The sequence below is a fragment of the Talpa occidentalis genome, unplaced genomic scaffold (genome assembly GCF_014898055.3).
Source record: "Talpa occidentalis isolate TD23 unplaced genomic scaffold, MPIMG_talOcc4v2.1, whole genome shotgun sequence".
In the NCBI taxonomy this organism is placed as follows: Eukaryota; Metazoa; Chordata; class Mammalia; order Eulipotyphla; family Talpidae; genus Talpa; species Talpa occidentalis.
This window is the reverse complement of record NW_026555331.1, coordinates 13060758-13078519: the sequence shown is the minus strand read 5'-3', so window position 1 is coordinate 13078519 and position 17762 is coordinate 13060758. Positions and strand designations below refer to the sequence as shown.

The 17762-nt window shown below is 52.0% G+C and overlaps 1 protein-coding gene across 1 annotated transcript; it reads left to right on the top strand.

Annotated features, from left to right (window-relative positions):
* The first annotated feature begins 514 nt into the window (after positions 1-514).
* TRIB1 (tribbles pseudokinase 1) lies at positions 515-7956 on the top strand. The gene is given in 4 exon segments (XM_037501832.2): positions 515-737; positions 740-873; positions 2808-3100; positions 5562-7956. Coding segments are annotated over 4 exon segments (1116 nt in total). The 3' UTR covers positions 6028-7956.
* Positions 7957-17762: the final 9806 nt, after the last annotated feature.

Here is a 17762-nt window from a genome sequence, read left to right as displayed (position 1 = left end):
GCACCCTCGCCACTCTCCGAGCGCGTCTCGCTCGCTCACACGCCAGCCGCGAGCCCAGGAGCGCGCAGGGTCGCGGACGCCGCGGAAAAGTTGCCGGGCTGCCTCTCCGCGGCCGCCGCGCCGGGACGCGCCTCCGCCGCGCGCTTCGGGGGAGCCCGCTGCGCCCGCCCGGCCCTCGCGGCTCGCGCCCCGGACCGCCGGCCGGCGCCCTCCCCGCCCGCGGCGCCCGCAGCCTCCACCACAATAGCGGCGGCGCCCCCCGCGCGGCGCGCGGAGCCGGTGCCCGCCCAGGTCGGGGGCCCCGCGGCCGCCTCGGCTCCGGCACGCGCGGCCGGCGTGGTCTCCGCGGGCGGCGCGAGCGCGCGCGAGCGGCTCCTGCCCTGCGCCCCCGGGGGCCGAGCCCGGCGCCTGCAAACTCCGTCCCGCCGGCTGGGATCAGTGGCGGCGCCCGCGCCGAGCCCGCTGCGCCTTCCCGCGCGGATCCCGGACCTACCGACCCGGGGCCGGGCGCGGGATGCGGGTCGGTCCCGTGCGCTCTGCCATGAGCGGCGCCTCGCAGCCCCGCGGCCCGGCCCTGCTGCTCCCGGCGGCCCGGGGCGCCCCGGCCAAGCGCCTGCTGGACGCGGACGACACGGCGACCGTGGCGGCCAAGTGCCCGCGCCTCTCTGAGTGCTCCAGCCCCCCGGACTACCTCAGCCCGCCCGGCTCGCCCTGCAGCCCGCAGCCCCTGCCCGCCGCCCCGGGGCCGGCGGCGGCGCGGGGAGCGCGCCCGGGCCCAGCCGCATCGCCGACTACCTGCTGCTGCCCCTGGCCGAGCGCGAGCATGTGTCCCGGGCGCTCTGCATCCACACGGGGCGCGAGCTGCGCTGCAAGGTAGGCGCGGGCCGGCGCGGGCAGCGCGGGGGGAAACCCGCCGGCGGGAAGCGTGTTCGGGGCCCGCAGGGGCCGGCCGGATGGGTGCGGGAGCCGAGAAGGCGGCTTTGACCACGCTCACCTTCGGGGCATGGAGGGGTTTCCTCTGGCGCGGCACCCGGGGGGCCCGGCGCCGAGGGGAGGTGCGGTGCCCATTGCTTTATCTCTATCATTTCCTCCGCGCCCGGTTGAGCGCGTGGCGTTCCATATAAGTTGTGGAATTGAAATGGATTCCGGGGCCGTGCCATTCCCCTTCTCTCATACCCCCCACCCCCATGCTGGAAGGGCGCCTGCCGTGGGTGCCTCCCCGGAGCCCGGAGCGGCTGGCAGCTCTCGGGCTGGGGTGTCAAGGCCTCGGGGGCTCAGCTGTGGGGAGCCAGGGCCTGGGAAGACCCTGCCGGACTTGGGTCTTGGGGATTCCGGTAGGACCCGGTCCTCCCCGGAGAGCAGACCGAGGGCGTCTGCCCGCGGGGGCGCGGGCGGGAGGGAGATTTACCCGGAGTAGGGATGTTGGGAAGCCCACATGGGCCAGGAGCCCCGTTTCCATTCATATCTTTATTTTCCGGCTGCGCTTTTCTTTCAAACTTCAGGGATTCCATCCTGGAGGAGACAAAACTCCTCCAAACTGGGTCCTCCGCGTGCGCCCCAGCGCGCAGAGACGCGCGCTCCCCACAGTACACCCTTGCCAACCCGACACCTTCCTCTCAGACAGCCCCGAGAACCCTCCCGGCTGCTCCTGTTCACCCCAAATGTAGGGTCAACCTCCCTCCTCACCCAAGGCGCTCTTGGTTTTCTGCAACTCACCTGACAGCACCCCCTGTTCCCCCCCCCCGGTGCTCGCTGCTGCCACCTACTGCCCGACCTGACCCAGGCTCGAACCCACTTTAAAGGGGGGTAGGGCGGGAATCTCATTCGCTGGGGCTAGGAGCTGTTTTGGGAAGACTGTGTGTGCTGTGGGGTGGGGTGGGGTGGCAGGAGGGGGGCAGCAGAGAGATTTTTCTAGCTGGTGCCAGGGCAGCCAGGCCTCAGAGGTGGGGTGGGACTGGGCATTGTGCAACCCCTTCCAGTTCCTCCGAGCAGATAATAGCTGAATCCAGATGGTGACAGCCCGTGTGTCACCGTTTCCAGCTGAGTGTAGGATATGAGTAACCGGACTAAACAAAAGGCCCTTCAAGAGACCAGCCAGCTTCTTAGAGGAGCTGCTACCCATTTCCTGGGTGGGGTGGGAGTTGGGGTGGGGGGTGGGGATAAACAAACACATGAAAAATCAGGGCTCAGACCCTGCATCCCTCCTGGGAGAATTTTAACCCAGGGCTGCTGCTACCTGAGTCAGACTGGAGGCAGGTTGCTTAAGGCTGCTTTGTCACAGTCTTTCGGAGTCATCTGTTCCTTCTGACTAATGACAGAGATCTGCATGTTCTCCTGCCCCTGCTTCAGAATCACCACCTTCTGTGCTCCGTCTCTGCTCAGGGGCGCTTTGGACCTGCAGGAAGTCACACATTTCCAGGGCCTGCTGTCAGCCCTGGAGATCCCAGGGTGGGGAGAGGACCTTCGATCGGCCACTCTGCCTCGCTAACAAGGAAGGGCCACCGTGGCTAGGGGCTTTGGGGCTCAGCTCCCCGGAGCTGATTATCTTGGGGACGATGGGACATAGACTGACAGCAGCTCTTTCAGGCCATTCAGTCACAGGGTAATCCTTTGAATACTTGGTAGCCCACCATAGCCCTGGTGTTGCAAGTTTGGGGCAGACACGCTGCAGAAGGTGGAAACAAAACGCAAATGAATGGAGCCTTACAGTAAACAAAAGCCCAAGGGCAGAGAACTGCTGGCCAGCTGGGATTTGGGGGGCAGCCTCTGCCTTTGTAGCCCCTAAATGGGTCGCCATCTCTCTGCAGGTGTTCCCCATTAAACACTACCAGGACAAAATCAGGCCCTACATCCAGCTGCCGTCACACCGGAATATCACTGGCGTCGTGGAGGTGATCCTTGGGGAAACCAAGGCCTACGTTTTCTTTGAGAGGGACTTTGGGGACATGCACTCCTATGTGCGAAGCCGCAAGAGGCTGCGGGAGGAGGAGGCCGCTCGGCTCTTCAAGCAGATCGTGTCCGCCGTAGCCCACTGCCACCAGTCGGCCATTGTGCTGGGGGACCTGAAGCTTCGGAAGTTTGTCTTCTCCACAGAGGAGAGGTGAGCCGCCTGCACGGCAACTCCTGTGACCAAAATTTGCAACCAAAATTGAGGTGCAGGTGGAGCAGCTAGGTGCAGTGTGTTGGTTTAAAGCAAAACCCAGGGCTCAGCTGTCCCAGGGTTTCTGAGAAGTCCTCTCCAGAGGAGTCACAGCCAAGGCCAGTTGTTCTGCACGCTGGCGGAGGTGGTGGGGAGAGGGTGCCTTGGTGGGGTGATTGGGGGCAGCACGTAATGGCAGGATTACATTCTGCACGCACACTCTCCCCGCTTCCACCCCAGGATCCAGTTTACTTCCCATTGTTGTCACCAATTTCCATTCTGGGGAGCAAATGCTAATTAACATTGACTCCTAGGGGCAGCCTCACATCCTTGCTTGTACCAAACAGGGGTGGGGTTTTTTTTTTTTGTACTTAGAAGGTATCACAGAGCTGTTGTGATTGCAGGATTCTGCCCCCCTCGTCTGCCCCGCATGCCTGTTCCAAATCAGACTTGGCCCTCAGTACTTTCTTCACATTCTTCAGTGACTTTTTAGACATCTTGTTTGGCCTCTTCTTCAGAAAATAGCCACATTGAATAATAAATGCAAGTTGGCTGGAATCGGTTGCTAAATATAGATCATGGCTTACCTCCTCAAGGAGAAGATGAGCTTGATAAGAGAATAAAAGCACATTAAGATTCAGAGTAGGGGTTTCAGGCCAGAGCACGTGGGAAGCCACAGGGAAGACAGACCTTACCTGATTTTGGGAGGAGAGAGAATAGCCCCAGTGCAAAGGTTAAAAGCCAAGTCTGGGGTAGAACTGTAGAGGTGGGTGTGTGCTATTTTCTTGTAGCTGTTCACGCAGTACTTACCCCTGCTGTGCATTTTTACCTTTCAACTCCTGAGCATATGAAAAAGAGCAGTGTTGAAGGGCCATAAAGCCTTGCTCTGTTGTCTGATCTTGCAATAATTATTGGAACACACTGATTAGCAAAGAAAAGCAAAGTGTTTGCAATGGAGAAGTTTCCAATTCCTGGAACATGCTCCTTTGATAGGGTGATGTGTTTTCTGAAACATGCCTTACACACCTCCTTACTGGCTTTTGAAATCTGCATTGCACAGGCGAATGTCATGTGCATGGAGTTTGGCAACCCGAGGGTTAAGCAATGGGAGGCTGACGCTATTCGTGTAACCAGCACAGGTGCAGGGTTTTAGTACTACAGCAGCCAATCAGGGGCAGACAGTGTGGGTTGAGTCATATTTTCCGTTTACAGAACCAATGGGTATTTTACATAACGACAGGGAGGTCATGCTGAGGACATACCGAAGTTAGCACATGTATCCTACACTCCAGGGAACAGGAAGGCAGGAAGAAAAAAAAAAAAATCACCAACCACCAGGCCTTTGAGAGGAAAAGGAATTGACCCATTAGCCAGTACCAAATGTTTGCCTTTAACTTCACAAGTGATTTACAGGGCTATTTCAGAGAAGCAGGGAGAAACATGAACTCCCACCTGATAGGAGAGGTGCCCGCATGTGGCTCTGGACAGCAGGGGATCCAGGAGACTTGAGTGGCTGGATCTGATTAAGGGGGTACCTGCAGCTACATTTGAACCTTTGGCTAAAGATATTTCAGACTTTGTTACTTAAACAGATAAACCCCCATGGAGATTAAATTGGCTCTGGTGTTGATGTGCCATCCCAGGGTGTGTGTGTGTGTGTGTGTGTGTGTGTGTGTGTGTGTGTGTGTGTGTGTGTGTGTTTGCTCATGCTTTGTAGGGTCCCATGCATCCTTCAAATCTATCAGCTGCTTCTGGTCACCAACCTCCTCCATCCAGGCCAAGTGTCCTTTGCAATGAAATACCCCAATAAATGTAATTGACTTTCCTTACACTTTTCCCATCACATCTATCATCATCTATCGCCTTCTGGCTGCAGGGGTCTCTGCGAACGGGAGTGCTGACAACCCATGTATCAGTGACCTTGGTGTCCATGCTCTGTAATGCACTAATGCATGTAATGGTTAGTGGCTCTGGCAGTCAAGGGCATGGCAAGGTTGAGATGGGCTTTAGGGTGCCCAGGCCCTCTCTGAAGAAGAGGGTTTACTGCTCTTTCCTCTCAACCTTTAGAGAACATGTCAGCATTCCCCCTGAGACCAGCTCGCACTTCTGCAATGTGAACTTTGTCAGTTGTGCAATCCCTATTAGGATATCTCTTATAAGCCCGAGCATAATGAATTGTATTTGGGGCTTTGCATCATACCCTCCACCCCAGACGTTCTCTCGATACTTTGCAAACATTTATTGCAGTTTGTATTGGTTTGTGAAATCCTCAGTCCTGGAAGGCTGCACTGCTGACTGGATAAGAGCTAAATGGCGTACCTGGGGCCTTTGCTCTCGGGGCCTGTGGGTGCTGCAATTGGGAAGGACTTGTTTTTCACAGCAGCTGACCTGGAAGTAATGACTCGTGTCCTCTCTCCTGCAGGACCCAGCTCCGACTGGAAAGTCTAGAAGACACACACATAATTAAGGGGGAAGATGATGCTCTGTCAGACAAACATGGCTGCCCAGCCTACGTGAGCCCCGAGATCCTGAACACCACCGGTACCTACTCCGGGAAGGCGGCGGATGTCTGGAGCCTCGGGGTGATGCTCTACACCCTTTTGGTGGGACGCTATCCCTTTCATGACTCAGATCCCAGTGCCCTTTTCTCCAAAATCCGACGTGGACAGTTCTGCATTCCCGAGCACATTTCCCCCAAAGCTAGGTGCCTCATCCGCAGCCTCCTGAGGAGGGAGCCCTCCGAGAGACTCACTGCTCCTGAGATCCTACTCCATCCCTGGTTTGAGTCTGTCCTGGAGCCTGGGTACGTGGACTCAGAAATGGGGACTTCAGACCAGATTGTTCCAGAATGCCAGGAGGACAGTGACATTAGCTCCTTCTTCTGCTGATCCCGAACCTCAGAAACCTCATCATTCTCACACATGGCATTTCCATTTCTAAAGATGGACAGGCGTCTCGGCGTGTGCCGGCCGGGTCTGTGATGGTGTGGACCGTTGCTGCTGGGCCCCGCGCGGCGCCCCTGTTCTCATGAGTGACTTTCCGGGACCTGAGCAGCGTCCACTCTGACGGCCGCCCTGTGAAGCTGTTTCCTGTTCCAGAACCTTTGCCCACCATCCCTTTGTCAGATTCGGGGGTTCGGCATCTTTTGTGGGTGGCAGCGTTTGGCTGTCCTGCACCGTGCGGTCAAGTGAAAGGAACTTGAATATTCTTAGGGAGAGGAAGGACGCGAACCACATCTGGGCAGTAACCCAATTCGAACGAGGTGACAAATCATTTGGGCCAATAAAGCCTCCGTCTTGGAACTCGTCTTGGGTAGCTAACTTGTGCTACCCCAGCCTCTATGCTCAGAAAGTTCTTTTGGGGTTTGGTTTAACTCATCGTTTTCTTCCACCCACATTTACCGATGACTCTGCTCCATTTGGGGAGCACTGTTTCAGGAGCACAGGAGCCTGAAGCAGGAGCCCAGGCCTTCTCCTCCACTGCCTGCCAAGACCTCATGCACTAATGCCTTCTTTCTGACCTTGAAACCGCCCCCTCTTAGCTAAAATAGCACCTGCCAGCTAGCTGTGCTTGGAAAAGTATCACAAAAGATTCGAACTCTGGGCTATTTCAGAACTCTGAGCTGAGACAGACTGCAGATTTTTTTTAAATAATTTGAGCACTTGGAAACTGTTAGCTTTTTGGGTTCCCCTCAAACACGTTAGCTTTTATCCTTTACGTTTTTCCCCAAGACCATCTCAGGGTGGAGCATTATGTCTAGGAGGAGAAGGATCAGGCGATGCTCCTCTCTCCTCTCCCAAGAGCAAATGTTAAACACCTTTGTGCTTCAGAGAACGTGAATTTTGAATAGTCTTAGTAGATGCCAGGCCAACTTCCAGAATTATATTCTAACCTCTCTTAGATCTGGTCTGCCTCTGGCATTGTGTGTGTCTCCACGGTTTTGCATGATGGGTTGTTCATGTTTCGAATGTGGTGTGATTTATGAATACATTCATATAATCGGCATCTGGAGTGAAATAGCAAACCCCATGTCTTTAAAGTCGGAAGGGACTTTAAAAGTCATCCAGCCCAACTTCTCTTTCTGCCACCTCCTGATAACAGAAATCCCCCACCCTCACCCCCTTCAGCTTCTTTCATAGGTGGGAGTCCAGCCTCTGCTTGATTGCTTCCAGAGATGGGAACCTCACTACCTACTAAAGCTAGACCTTAACAGAGAAACAGCAACTTGCATTAAACAAGTACAGATGAACTATCAGTCGCTGTCTCCGACAGTGCTGACATCAGGTGGTTAAACGGGTAAACCAAACATACTGTATTCTGAGAAATGGCACAAAAAAAAAAAACCAACAACAGCAGTCATCTTTCAAGGGCTATGCCTAGGCTAACTACTAACATGCATTGTGAGAATGCCATGTATACCTCACGTACTGTGTACTTTGTACATATATTTGACCTTTTATACATAATGTTCGGTGTTTTTTTTTTTGTTGTTTCGGCTCTGAAGCTTGTTTCGTTGTCTGTGTCTTGTCTGAATAACCTGCGTGTTTAAGACCACGTGAAATGTGAATGAATATTGGCAATATTACCGTGACAGAATCATGGGACTTGGAGAAGAGGGAGGGCAGAGGCCTCTGTCGTACTCACGCTCTCGTGGTTGCCCCTCTGTATCTGTGATACACCCTTACCCGGCCGAGGACTCGGGACTGGCTGGGCTTCTGCCGGGGAAGCTCAAAACACTAGATCCTTGTACATGTGTGTATATATGTGAACAGCGAGACGCTGTTTCTGACTTGTAGAGAAATTTTAATAAATCTGGTTTCATACATAGGCATGGTGCATTTCTTTTGAATCCAGTCCGCCTTTATCTTTTTGCAGTTTCAAGCTGGGGATGCAAAGGTCTCCAGCCCCACTGGCTCGGGCAGCTCCCAGGGGAGAAGCAAACAGGGTGAAGAGATAGGATCCCAGACGGATCTGAATCCATTCACTTTTTCCACTGATGTGGGCAAATTCATTTCGATGGGTAAAGCCAATTTGGTGAAATCAGGTTGGTGAAGGCTGCAGCCCAGAAACACTGGGAGGTGAGTGTATATGAATAAGCTGTGAGTTGTAGCAATCCCTCTCTGACTTTGGTCCTTTTTTTTTTTTAAAGATTTATTTATTTATTTATACAAGCACTAGGTACAGTCAGAAGCGCGGGAGGGTGAGAGAACTCACCAGAGCCAGAGCGGGGAGCAGAGCAGGCAGAAGGACCGAAGGACACTGCTGAGGGGAGCAGCGGGCGGCAGGAGAGGTCTGCGCGCCATGTGGGACCCCCGCCCTGCGGCCGGGGATCGAACCCAGGCTGCAGAGGCTGCGGGCAACTTCGCAGCCCAGAGCTCAACTGCTGCGCCACCAGGGGAGGCCCTGACTTTGGTCTTTTTTAGCTTGAGAATTTGATGAAAGCTTTGGGAAATACACACCTGTACTCAACAGAATTTTGTTGTAATTTTAGAAGTCCACCTATCTCCCTGAAGGCATCTCAGGCTTTCTGCTGAGAAACCCCCACCCCCTCCACCCCGCGTTAGACTTAATTAAAATGACTAATTGAGGCATTTCCTTTTTTTTACCTCCAAAGTGTAAACATGGTGATAAACGAAGGAAAAACTAAAATGATATTATTTTGAATCACAAAGGTAGAGAAAGGATTTTGATTTAATTAGACTTTCGAGTTCACTATTCCATCAGAGTCTTCTTCATGAAGTAAATCAGCATCCAGAGTGATTTAAAAAGAAAACAAACTTTGCCTTTTAAAGTAACAACACATAGCCTAGAAAAAAAAAAATGCACATTTAAGTGTATAGTGCTGAGTTTCACAATCCAAACACACTGGCATAACCAGCAGCCAGATCAAGGAAACACAGTCCCCCTAGGAACCCGGACCCCCTTCTACCCCTCTCTGTCCACACTGGCACACCTGCCAAGGTTTACTGCCTGGGACAGAATTCCAGTGCTAACTTTGAATGGTAAAAATTAGAATCAGGACTAAGTCCTGGCCTCCGGATTAAATGAAGAGGCATATAGGAATCTCAGATGACACAACCATCCTTCTCTGAGACTCAGGTCGAGATCACCCAGGAAAGCAAACCTATGACACCGGGGCAAGTGCAACTCAGGCCGCGTGACCCAAGAACTTAAGGGAAAAAAGTGAAAAAAGCACATCAGAAGCTAGGCAGGATGTGGGCACATGCCCTGCAGCTCAGAACCTTGGAAGCTGGGCTTGGTCTGGGGCCATCTGGTAAATAGGTCCCTTAAATCCCAAAGTTCCTGGGGCCTCAGACCTGTAATGTGTGCCTGCTCCCAGGAATCCAGACGAGGCTCAACAGACCTCCTTGGGCATTACAGGAGACTAATACTTTGGACTTCACCGAGCTTTTTAATCTAAGGATTTCAAAACACATTGCAAGCAATTAAGGTTACAACACCTCTTTGTACTGTTGTTACATGCACTGAGTGGAGAGAAATGTGGGTCAGGATTGGCTGGGATGGCATGTGATGCCACAAATCCATAAATTTAATCTCTTCAAAGGTTGAAACATATCTAGGGCAATTGCAACCAGTTACGTTACAGATGGCTGAGATGAGTGTGCTGAGCACTGGGGAAAAAAAGCCGATTGCTTTCATTTTCCCCATGTGTCCTTGTTGGACATTTGGATAAATCAAGTCATATCGCAATATCTTTTATTCTTATCAGCTTTTCTTCCTCCTCCCTCCCTCCCTCTCTCCCTTCCTCCCTCTGTTTTTTACCCCCTCCCTCTTCTCCTTTTATGTTCATAGCCATCAAGTGAAACAGACAAATCAACGGTTATTTTATCCATTTTATAGATAAGAAAACTGAGGCTCCTGTGTCTTCCAGGGGTGACTCAGGAGTCAGCAGCTCCAGGGACAGGAACTTGGGTCTTTGGCCTTCTTGCCCAGTTGCTATGTCTGCACATGGCTACACGCAGTCTTCTGATAGGAATGATGATCTGGCAAAGGTGGTTCAAGACAAATACAGAGTCTTTAGCCCCATCAGTGTCTTCAACCAACCCTAGGACATTGCTCATAAAGGGGGGAGCATTACTGAAGATGAGAGATCCATTCTTTGATAAGTATTTACTGTGTACCTACTGTGTGCCAGGCCCTGTGGCAGACCCTCGAGAAACACCTGACGGAGCCTCAATCTCAGCTGAACAGACAGCTCCATGAGGTCAGAGACTGAGATAGTCTCATTTACTCCTGAACCCTTAATACCCAGCACAGCACCCGCCACCTTCCACAAGGGTGTTCAGTGTTCAATATAGATGAATGGTAGGTGAATGGGTGGGTGGGTGGATGAATGGATGGATACATGAATCGTGGGTGGATAGGTGGGTGGATGGTGTTGGGGAAGGTAATCAAAAGAACATCACTGTGTGTCGACCTGGGGGCTGGATCCAGGCGATTGACTCTTCTTACCACCCCCTAGTCCCTGGCAATGTGGGTTTTTGTGTGTCCTCATTTATAGAAGCTGTCCAAGGACAAATCCCTGAGATAAAATAGCTTGTTAAGACATTTGCGTGGTGCGTGTGATTAAACCCAATTTAAGCCTCTATATAACAGTTAAGATTTGGGGGACAGGTGCAGGGAACTACTTGGCTTCTCATTATGCACAACAAAGCCTCATTGTAAGTAAACCCTTGGTTATCAAGACTCCCTACCAGTATGCAATGGCCTGCCTTTTTCTTCAGTCTCTCCTTGGCCTCTCTGTATAGGGGTCACTTTCAGGTTATATCTGGTTATCATGCAACATATGGATAGGTGAGTGGGTGGATGGATGGATGGATGGATGAATTGGTGGGTGGGTGGACAGATGGGTGGGTGGGTGGGTGGATGAATGGTCTTCAGCAGTTAGAGGCCTATTGGGCCTTTGTGTCAGAGAGCAAGAGCACAGAAGTGGAAATCCTGTGTCTGGGGTTACATCTCACTTCTGAAGCCCTTCTGTTGTGTGACTTTGCTCTTCCTTAAGTAGGAGTGAACCTGATTTCCTCAGTCCCTTACTGCCATTCTATGAAAAACAAATGATTCTGTGAATCTCTGGAAACAGGGACTACAGCGACCATCCTCAGAGTGACCGTGGGAATAGCTGTGCTTCTTCCTTTTACACCTCAGCGCAGGTCACGCGATTGAGGTCCTTGTCTGATTTCATTCTGGACGAGAAAAGGCATTGCAGCCATGGAGGGTATGGAATGGCCTTTCCACATAACTTTGGTTGGGCAAGGATGGTAAAGGGTGGGCAAATCTTTAGTGAATCAGCCCTGTGCCCCTTAAAAAGAAAAGAAACCAGATCTCTTTACCCTAGGACGTCTTTACTAACCCCTAGTAATGGCCCATGTCAGATTTCAGTGGGCTCTTTAATAATCCCAATTGCAGCCCATGACTTAGTGGTTCCCAGAAGGGAAAGACGATAATATTGCAGCCAAATTTTACAGTGTGTTTCTCATTTCCTCTTCTCGGCAACTCTGTAAGTTGACTGATCTGTTCCCACTTAACAGATGTCGATGCTGAGACAGAGCGGCTGAACTTTGCTCAGGTTATGCGGCTAGCGAGTGGGGTCAGAGGGCCCGCATGACTTTACATCTTTGCCCGCTCCCCTTTTGTGTGTTCTACCTTGGATTGGACACGCTACCCCAGCAACACGATGTCTCCTTTGTGGAGCAACCTTTTTGCTGGAGATTTTCACCAGGAGTAGACAGCATGCGGGGGAGTCTGGTTTCAGTCTCTGATCTACCAGCTGAGCTGTTTCAGTGGAGTGCTCCTGGAGTACTAGGATATGTGCTAAGGGCTTCCCATGAATTAGCACATGATAACCTCACCGCACCCCTATAAAGAATAAGCCCCTTTTTGGGCCTCCCCGGTGGCGCAGCGGTTGAGCGCTGGGTTGCGAAGCTGCTCGTGACCTCTGCAGCGCCGGTTCGATCCCCGGCTGCTCCCCGGCCACTGGAGGAAGGTCCCGCATGGCGCGCAGACCTCTCCTGCCGCCCGCTGCTCCCCTCAGCAGTGTACTTCGGTCCTTCTGCCTGCTCAACAACCCGCTCTGGCTCTGTTGAATTCTCTCACCCTCCCGCGCTTCTGACTGTACCCAGTGCTTGTATAAACAAACAAACAAACAAGTAAATAAATAAATAAAACATGCCTCTATTAAAAAAAAAAAAGAATAAGCCCCTTTTTAATAGGTGAAGAAACTGGAGTTCAGAGAGGGTAAGTGGTTTGTCCAAAGTCACACAGCCCAGCACCCCTTTGCTCATTCACACACTCAGCGCGCTCAACCATGAAGTCTACTGCTCCTCTGTTTTTATTATTTTTAACCTGGGAGGGAACTCAGATATGACTTAGTCCTAAGAGTGTTTTCCTGGGCTAGAAAAGCCCCGGTCATGCACCAATAAACATTAGTGGCAAAATGAGTGAAATCCAAATAAAATCTGAAGTTTAATTAGTAACAATGTCCTGAAGCTGGTTTCTTAGTGGTGACAAATGTACCACAGGAATGTAAAATGGTGACATTGGAGGAAAAAAGTGAAAGGCACATGGGAACTCTCTGTATTATAGTATTTGTAACTTTTCTATAAATCCAAAATCATTCCAAAATACAAAGTTATTAAAAAGAAAAGCCTGAGTCTATTTTCAGCCAAGAAAACCAAGGCTGAGACTGGAGCAGCCACAGTCATGTTGTGGTGAGTTTGCCCCTGACTGGGCACCCAGGCCTCTCCCCCGGCTCCAGCTCCCTGGTGCTGGCAGGTGTGTGTGCATGGCCTTCTGGAATGTGTCTAGAGGCGCTTCTGAGGAATGTGTCAGAAACTTTTCTTGACACAGGACAAAGCATTTTGAAAAATCAGTTCCTTGACCTTTAGGTTAGTGAATGACATGAGTGTCTGCTTCACCTTCCTCATCTGGTGACCTTTCTTGGTCATCCACAGCCTGGAGAGCCAGTCTGAGAATTGCTCCACCTGGTCACTGATTTTAATCCCATGCCTTCTTAGCCAGAGGCAGCAAGAGCAAGCTGAGGGGGTGGGAGCACATCCTCCTGGGAGGAGAGCTTGGCCACAGTGTGAAGAGGAAGGCATTTGGGGCCTGGGGCTGGAGTACTTTTTTTTTTTTTTTTAATATTTATTTATTTATGCATACAAGAGCTGGGGTGTAGGCCAGAGGTGTGGGGGGTGAGAGCATTCACTAGAGACAGAGCGGGGAGCAGAACAGGTGGATCTACTGAAGTACCTTGCTGAGGGGAGCAGCGGGCGAGACAGGAGAGGTCTGCTGTGCCATATGGGTAGCTCCCTGGCCAGGGATCAAAATCCTGCTGCAGGGGCTACAGATAGTTTCACAGTGCTGAGACTTAACTCCTTGAGCCACCAGAGAGGCCTTCAAGTACTTTCTGAATGGATTCCTCACCCCACTTACAAGCCAAGACGTCTGAAAGCTGAAGCCTGCCCCCTGGGTTAGCAGGTGAGCTCCCACTCTGTCTCCCGTGCCCCACTTTATACATGGGGAGCCCGGCCAGAGAGGGCAAAGAATAGCTAATTTGCAGCCAATGCTCCTTTTCCATTCAAAAAAGTTCATATTTTGCAAAATCAGTTCTTTGGCCTAACCTTTAGATACTAATTTGATTTCTCAACAGCAGCGTTTTAGAGTCGGACGCCCGGTGCCTGCTGATCAGCATCTTTCTCACGTCTTCACTAGGGGAGGGAATTTGTGGACTCTGCCATTTCACAGGCTGCCCCAGACACCCCATATATCTTAGACACACTACTGTGTCCAGCCAGCCTGTGGCTCCCACCATCCCAGAAAAGGAGCATTAGAGTAAGGGGGATGCTAGGAACCCACAGGTATCGCATATTTAGTTTTTGCCTTAGCACTTTGCAAGTACGGGCTCATTTCATTCTTAGAGTGTGTGAGGAAGGTGCTCTGATGGGTCCCATCTTACGGTCCATACCTGAAGCTCAGAGAGGTTAAGTGCTTTGCTGAAGGTCACACAGCTGCTGAATGGGATCTGCACATTTGGAGCGTGAGCATGAATATTCAGATCCCAATTTAGAGGAGGCCAGGAAGCTAGAAAGAGAGGGCCCAGGCGTGCATAATCAGCAAACTCCAGCAGTCTGTGTTCCCGGTGCCTCCTGAGGCCTCCCCCTCTGGGGAAACAGAAGGGGTGGTCCTGCAGAGGTCACAGAGGGGAGGGTGGTGGGGCCAGCATTCGGAAGTGCTCTTGCCCTGCAGATGTTCTCCAATCCGCCCTCCTCTATTGTTTTGTTTCAGAATAAACCCTGATTGTTGATACAAGGATTTGCCTGTGCTTCAGGCCCACACGATCTCACCATAAAGCAAGCTCTGGTTCCACCTGAGCCCCCCGCGGGGCCATCTTGGCGAGGGTTCACCTTCTATTTTATTCTCATAAGGGACATCCTTTCTATCACTTCAGCATGACCTGACATTTCTGGGAGGGGGTTGTCGCTTCATGTTAGACACTCTGGAGAGCTGGCAGTAAAGAGGAAAGAACTGGAACCTCAGGGTTCAAGAGATCTGGGCAGGAGCCCCTGCTTCACAAGAAACTAGCCGTGGGGTCGGACAAGTCACTTGACCTCTCTCCCCCTGCCTCAGTGGCGACAGTGCCTGAGATGACCTCACCAACTCCTCCCACCAACCCGAAGGCTGTGGCTGTGAAGATTACAGGAGGTAAGTCCATGGAGTTGGCTCAAAATTCAGGCAAATCCCTGCTGAGTGGAAAGCACCCAGGCAGGCCAGTCAGAAGACCTGGGTTTGCATCCAACCCTCTCCCTCCTTGCCGTGTCCTTCAGCAGGTCGCCACATCTCTGACCCATAATTTCCTCATCCATAAAATGCGTACAGGTGATAAGAGTTTTGCAGGCTGCAGGGCTGCAGGCAGGATTGCTGATAAGGCACTTGCGAGCCTGGCCCAGGGTTGCCTGGGGTTGCTTGCAGGGGTCAGTGCCCCAGTGTCATTTCTGCACATTTCCCTTCCCTCCTTCATCTTTCTTGCTTATTCCTTCCGGTCAGAGTCTTAACAGTTCTGGGGGGTGGCTTGGAGGGAAGGGCCAGAGGTAGGGAGCAGGGCAGTGCCCAGGGGGTCGGCCTTCTGGCCACCTGCTCCCTGGGACCTGCCGACCTTGGCCTTCATTAGTTCAGGTGAGTGGCGAGCATCTTGGATCCTGTGTATCCGGCCAGCTTCTCTGGGGTCTCAAAAACTCACCCTAAAGAGTCGGGGGAAGGGGGAGACTCAAAACCACCATTTCACAGACTCCAGCTTGAATCCCAAATTGAGCAATCAGTGTTGTCACCCGGATCCCACAAAGGGAGCAGGGATAGACAACACCCGTGTATGGGTTCCAGCCAGGCAGGGGCGCCTAGTTGCAGCCAGCCAGCAGGGGTCCAAGGAAGGAGGCAGAGGGAGAGGCCTAGGGCTTGAGCTGTGGCTCCAGGACTTACCTGCTGCGAAGGGAACTAACCCACCCACTTCAGCCTCAATTGCCTGACCTGTGAAATGGGGCCAGAAGGAATCCTCACCAGAGATTCTGCAGCTTAAGTAAGATTGTGCCTGTAAACATTTCCGCATGCCTGACATGAACAAAATGCCCCGCAGATGTTGGCTACTGATAACTGGGGTCAAAGATAGTCAAAAGGAATACTTCAGTTCATCAAAAAATGCTAAACAGTGCTTCCCAGGAGGGGGTGGGGAATCTTATTAAGATGCAGATTCTACTCATCAGGGTGGGGGTGGGGCGGGGCCCAAATGCTGCATTTCCAACAGTTTCCAGCTGATGTATCCATAGACGCTGCTGATTAGTTAGAGTCGCAGGAGGTTGAAACCCACATCCCAGCAGAGACCTGCTGCGTCTCAGGATAAGCTCATTCCTGAAAATGGTGGTTTTGGGGGAAACACAGGAGAGGGCAGTGGAGGAACTACCGTGATTGAGTCGCCGCTGGGCATTGGGTGTGGGGTGTGTTGAGTGAACTCTCTCTCTGCCGCCTCTCTGAGGGATGTTCCCTTCTACACGGTACCGAGGAGAGCTGGGCTCATGTTAGGAACTCAAGGTCACAGTGCTTAGTCAAGGGAGGGACTGGACGTGGACTTGGGTCTCCCTGCCTCCAACCACAGCACCCACTGTCTACTTCAGAGGCAACGTCTGGAAGCTGAGAACAAAGCCAAGACAAGAGCAGCCAAAGTGAGCCAACTCCTCTCACTGGACCTTGGTTTCCCTGTTGGCAGAATGAGTGTCCTGGGTGTAACTGCCCTCCGAGCAACCTCCCCGCCCTCCTGTTGGAAGATTGTCTTGGTCCATGTGCTCTCTCGTCTTACTCAGCGACACTTGGCTGCGTCCCCACTCTGCTTCCTAATTTGGTGCCGAGTTCTGGTTGTAGTCACATCAGTGCTACCCGGTCTAGCTAGGAACACCAGCAGAACCGTGGACACAGCCGTCTTCTGACAGCCGACCGAGCGGTGTAGTGGGGACTAGAATAAACGAGGCACCTGGGTCAGAGAGAACATTCTCCTCCTCCCCAGAGTGGAGATTTTCAGGTCCCTGCAGGTAGACAAGGCCACTTGCGTCAACTTGGTGACGTGGGATCCGGTTTTACCTGGAGCCCAGTCTCGGAGTCTTAACCCCACAGGGCAGAGTGGTGCTAATAGGATAGGCCTGGGGACTAGGCCCAGCAGCCTGCATTTCTTGGGTAGGCTCACATCTCCCTCCTGGGATTTGAGAACTAGGCAGGATTTCTGCAGGGTGTGTTGGCCAGGTTCAAATTCTGGCTCTGCCACTCCCTAGTGTATGACCTTGGGCAAATTATTTAATCTCCCTTGGCCTCAGTTTCCTCATCTGTCAAGTGGGACTAATACAAGTCCTTAGAATCATGCCTCGTGTGTGGTGAACATGCACCCCACCCTCATCCATGTGACATGGGTCACAGCAGTGACTTATCTGTCATGTTCATTGCTGAACTCCCAGTACCTGGAACAGTGCCTAACACTGTTGGTGAATGTTCACAAATATTTGTACAATGATTGAGTCAGTGAAAATCCTAGAGTGGTGGGGTTCAAACTGTGTTCAAGGAACCCCAGAAGACCCGGGCTCACAGAGTGGGGGTTGAAGGAAGTGTGAGGAGAAGCCCTTGAGGAGGAGTCAGTGTTGTTCTGCTCCCTTCCTCTGCCTGAGCTTTCCCATCTCTGGACTATCAAAGTGGTTTGTGGGTGAAATTTTATTTGGATGGAGAGTTTTACAATTGAGATATAGTCAGAAAATCGCCACTATCCAAAATTTAGTGCTTAGATCACTTGCATCCCTGGGTGAGGGATGAGGATGCTGATACCCAGATCCTGGGGATCTTTTTGGAATTTACATTACACACACACACACACACACACACACACAGAGAAAATGTTGATTCCCGACCCTACCTACAAGCTACGGAGTCACATTCTTTGCAGATGAGGTATATATTTTTAATCAATCTCTTAGGGGAGTCTGATACTAACATTTGAAAAACATGCATCTAATCATTTTTCAAAAAAAGATTTATTTATGCATACAAGAGCTGGGGTAAAGGCCAGAGATGGGGGGGT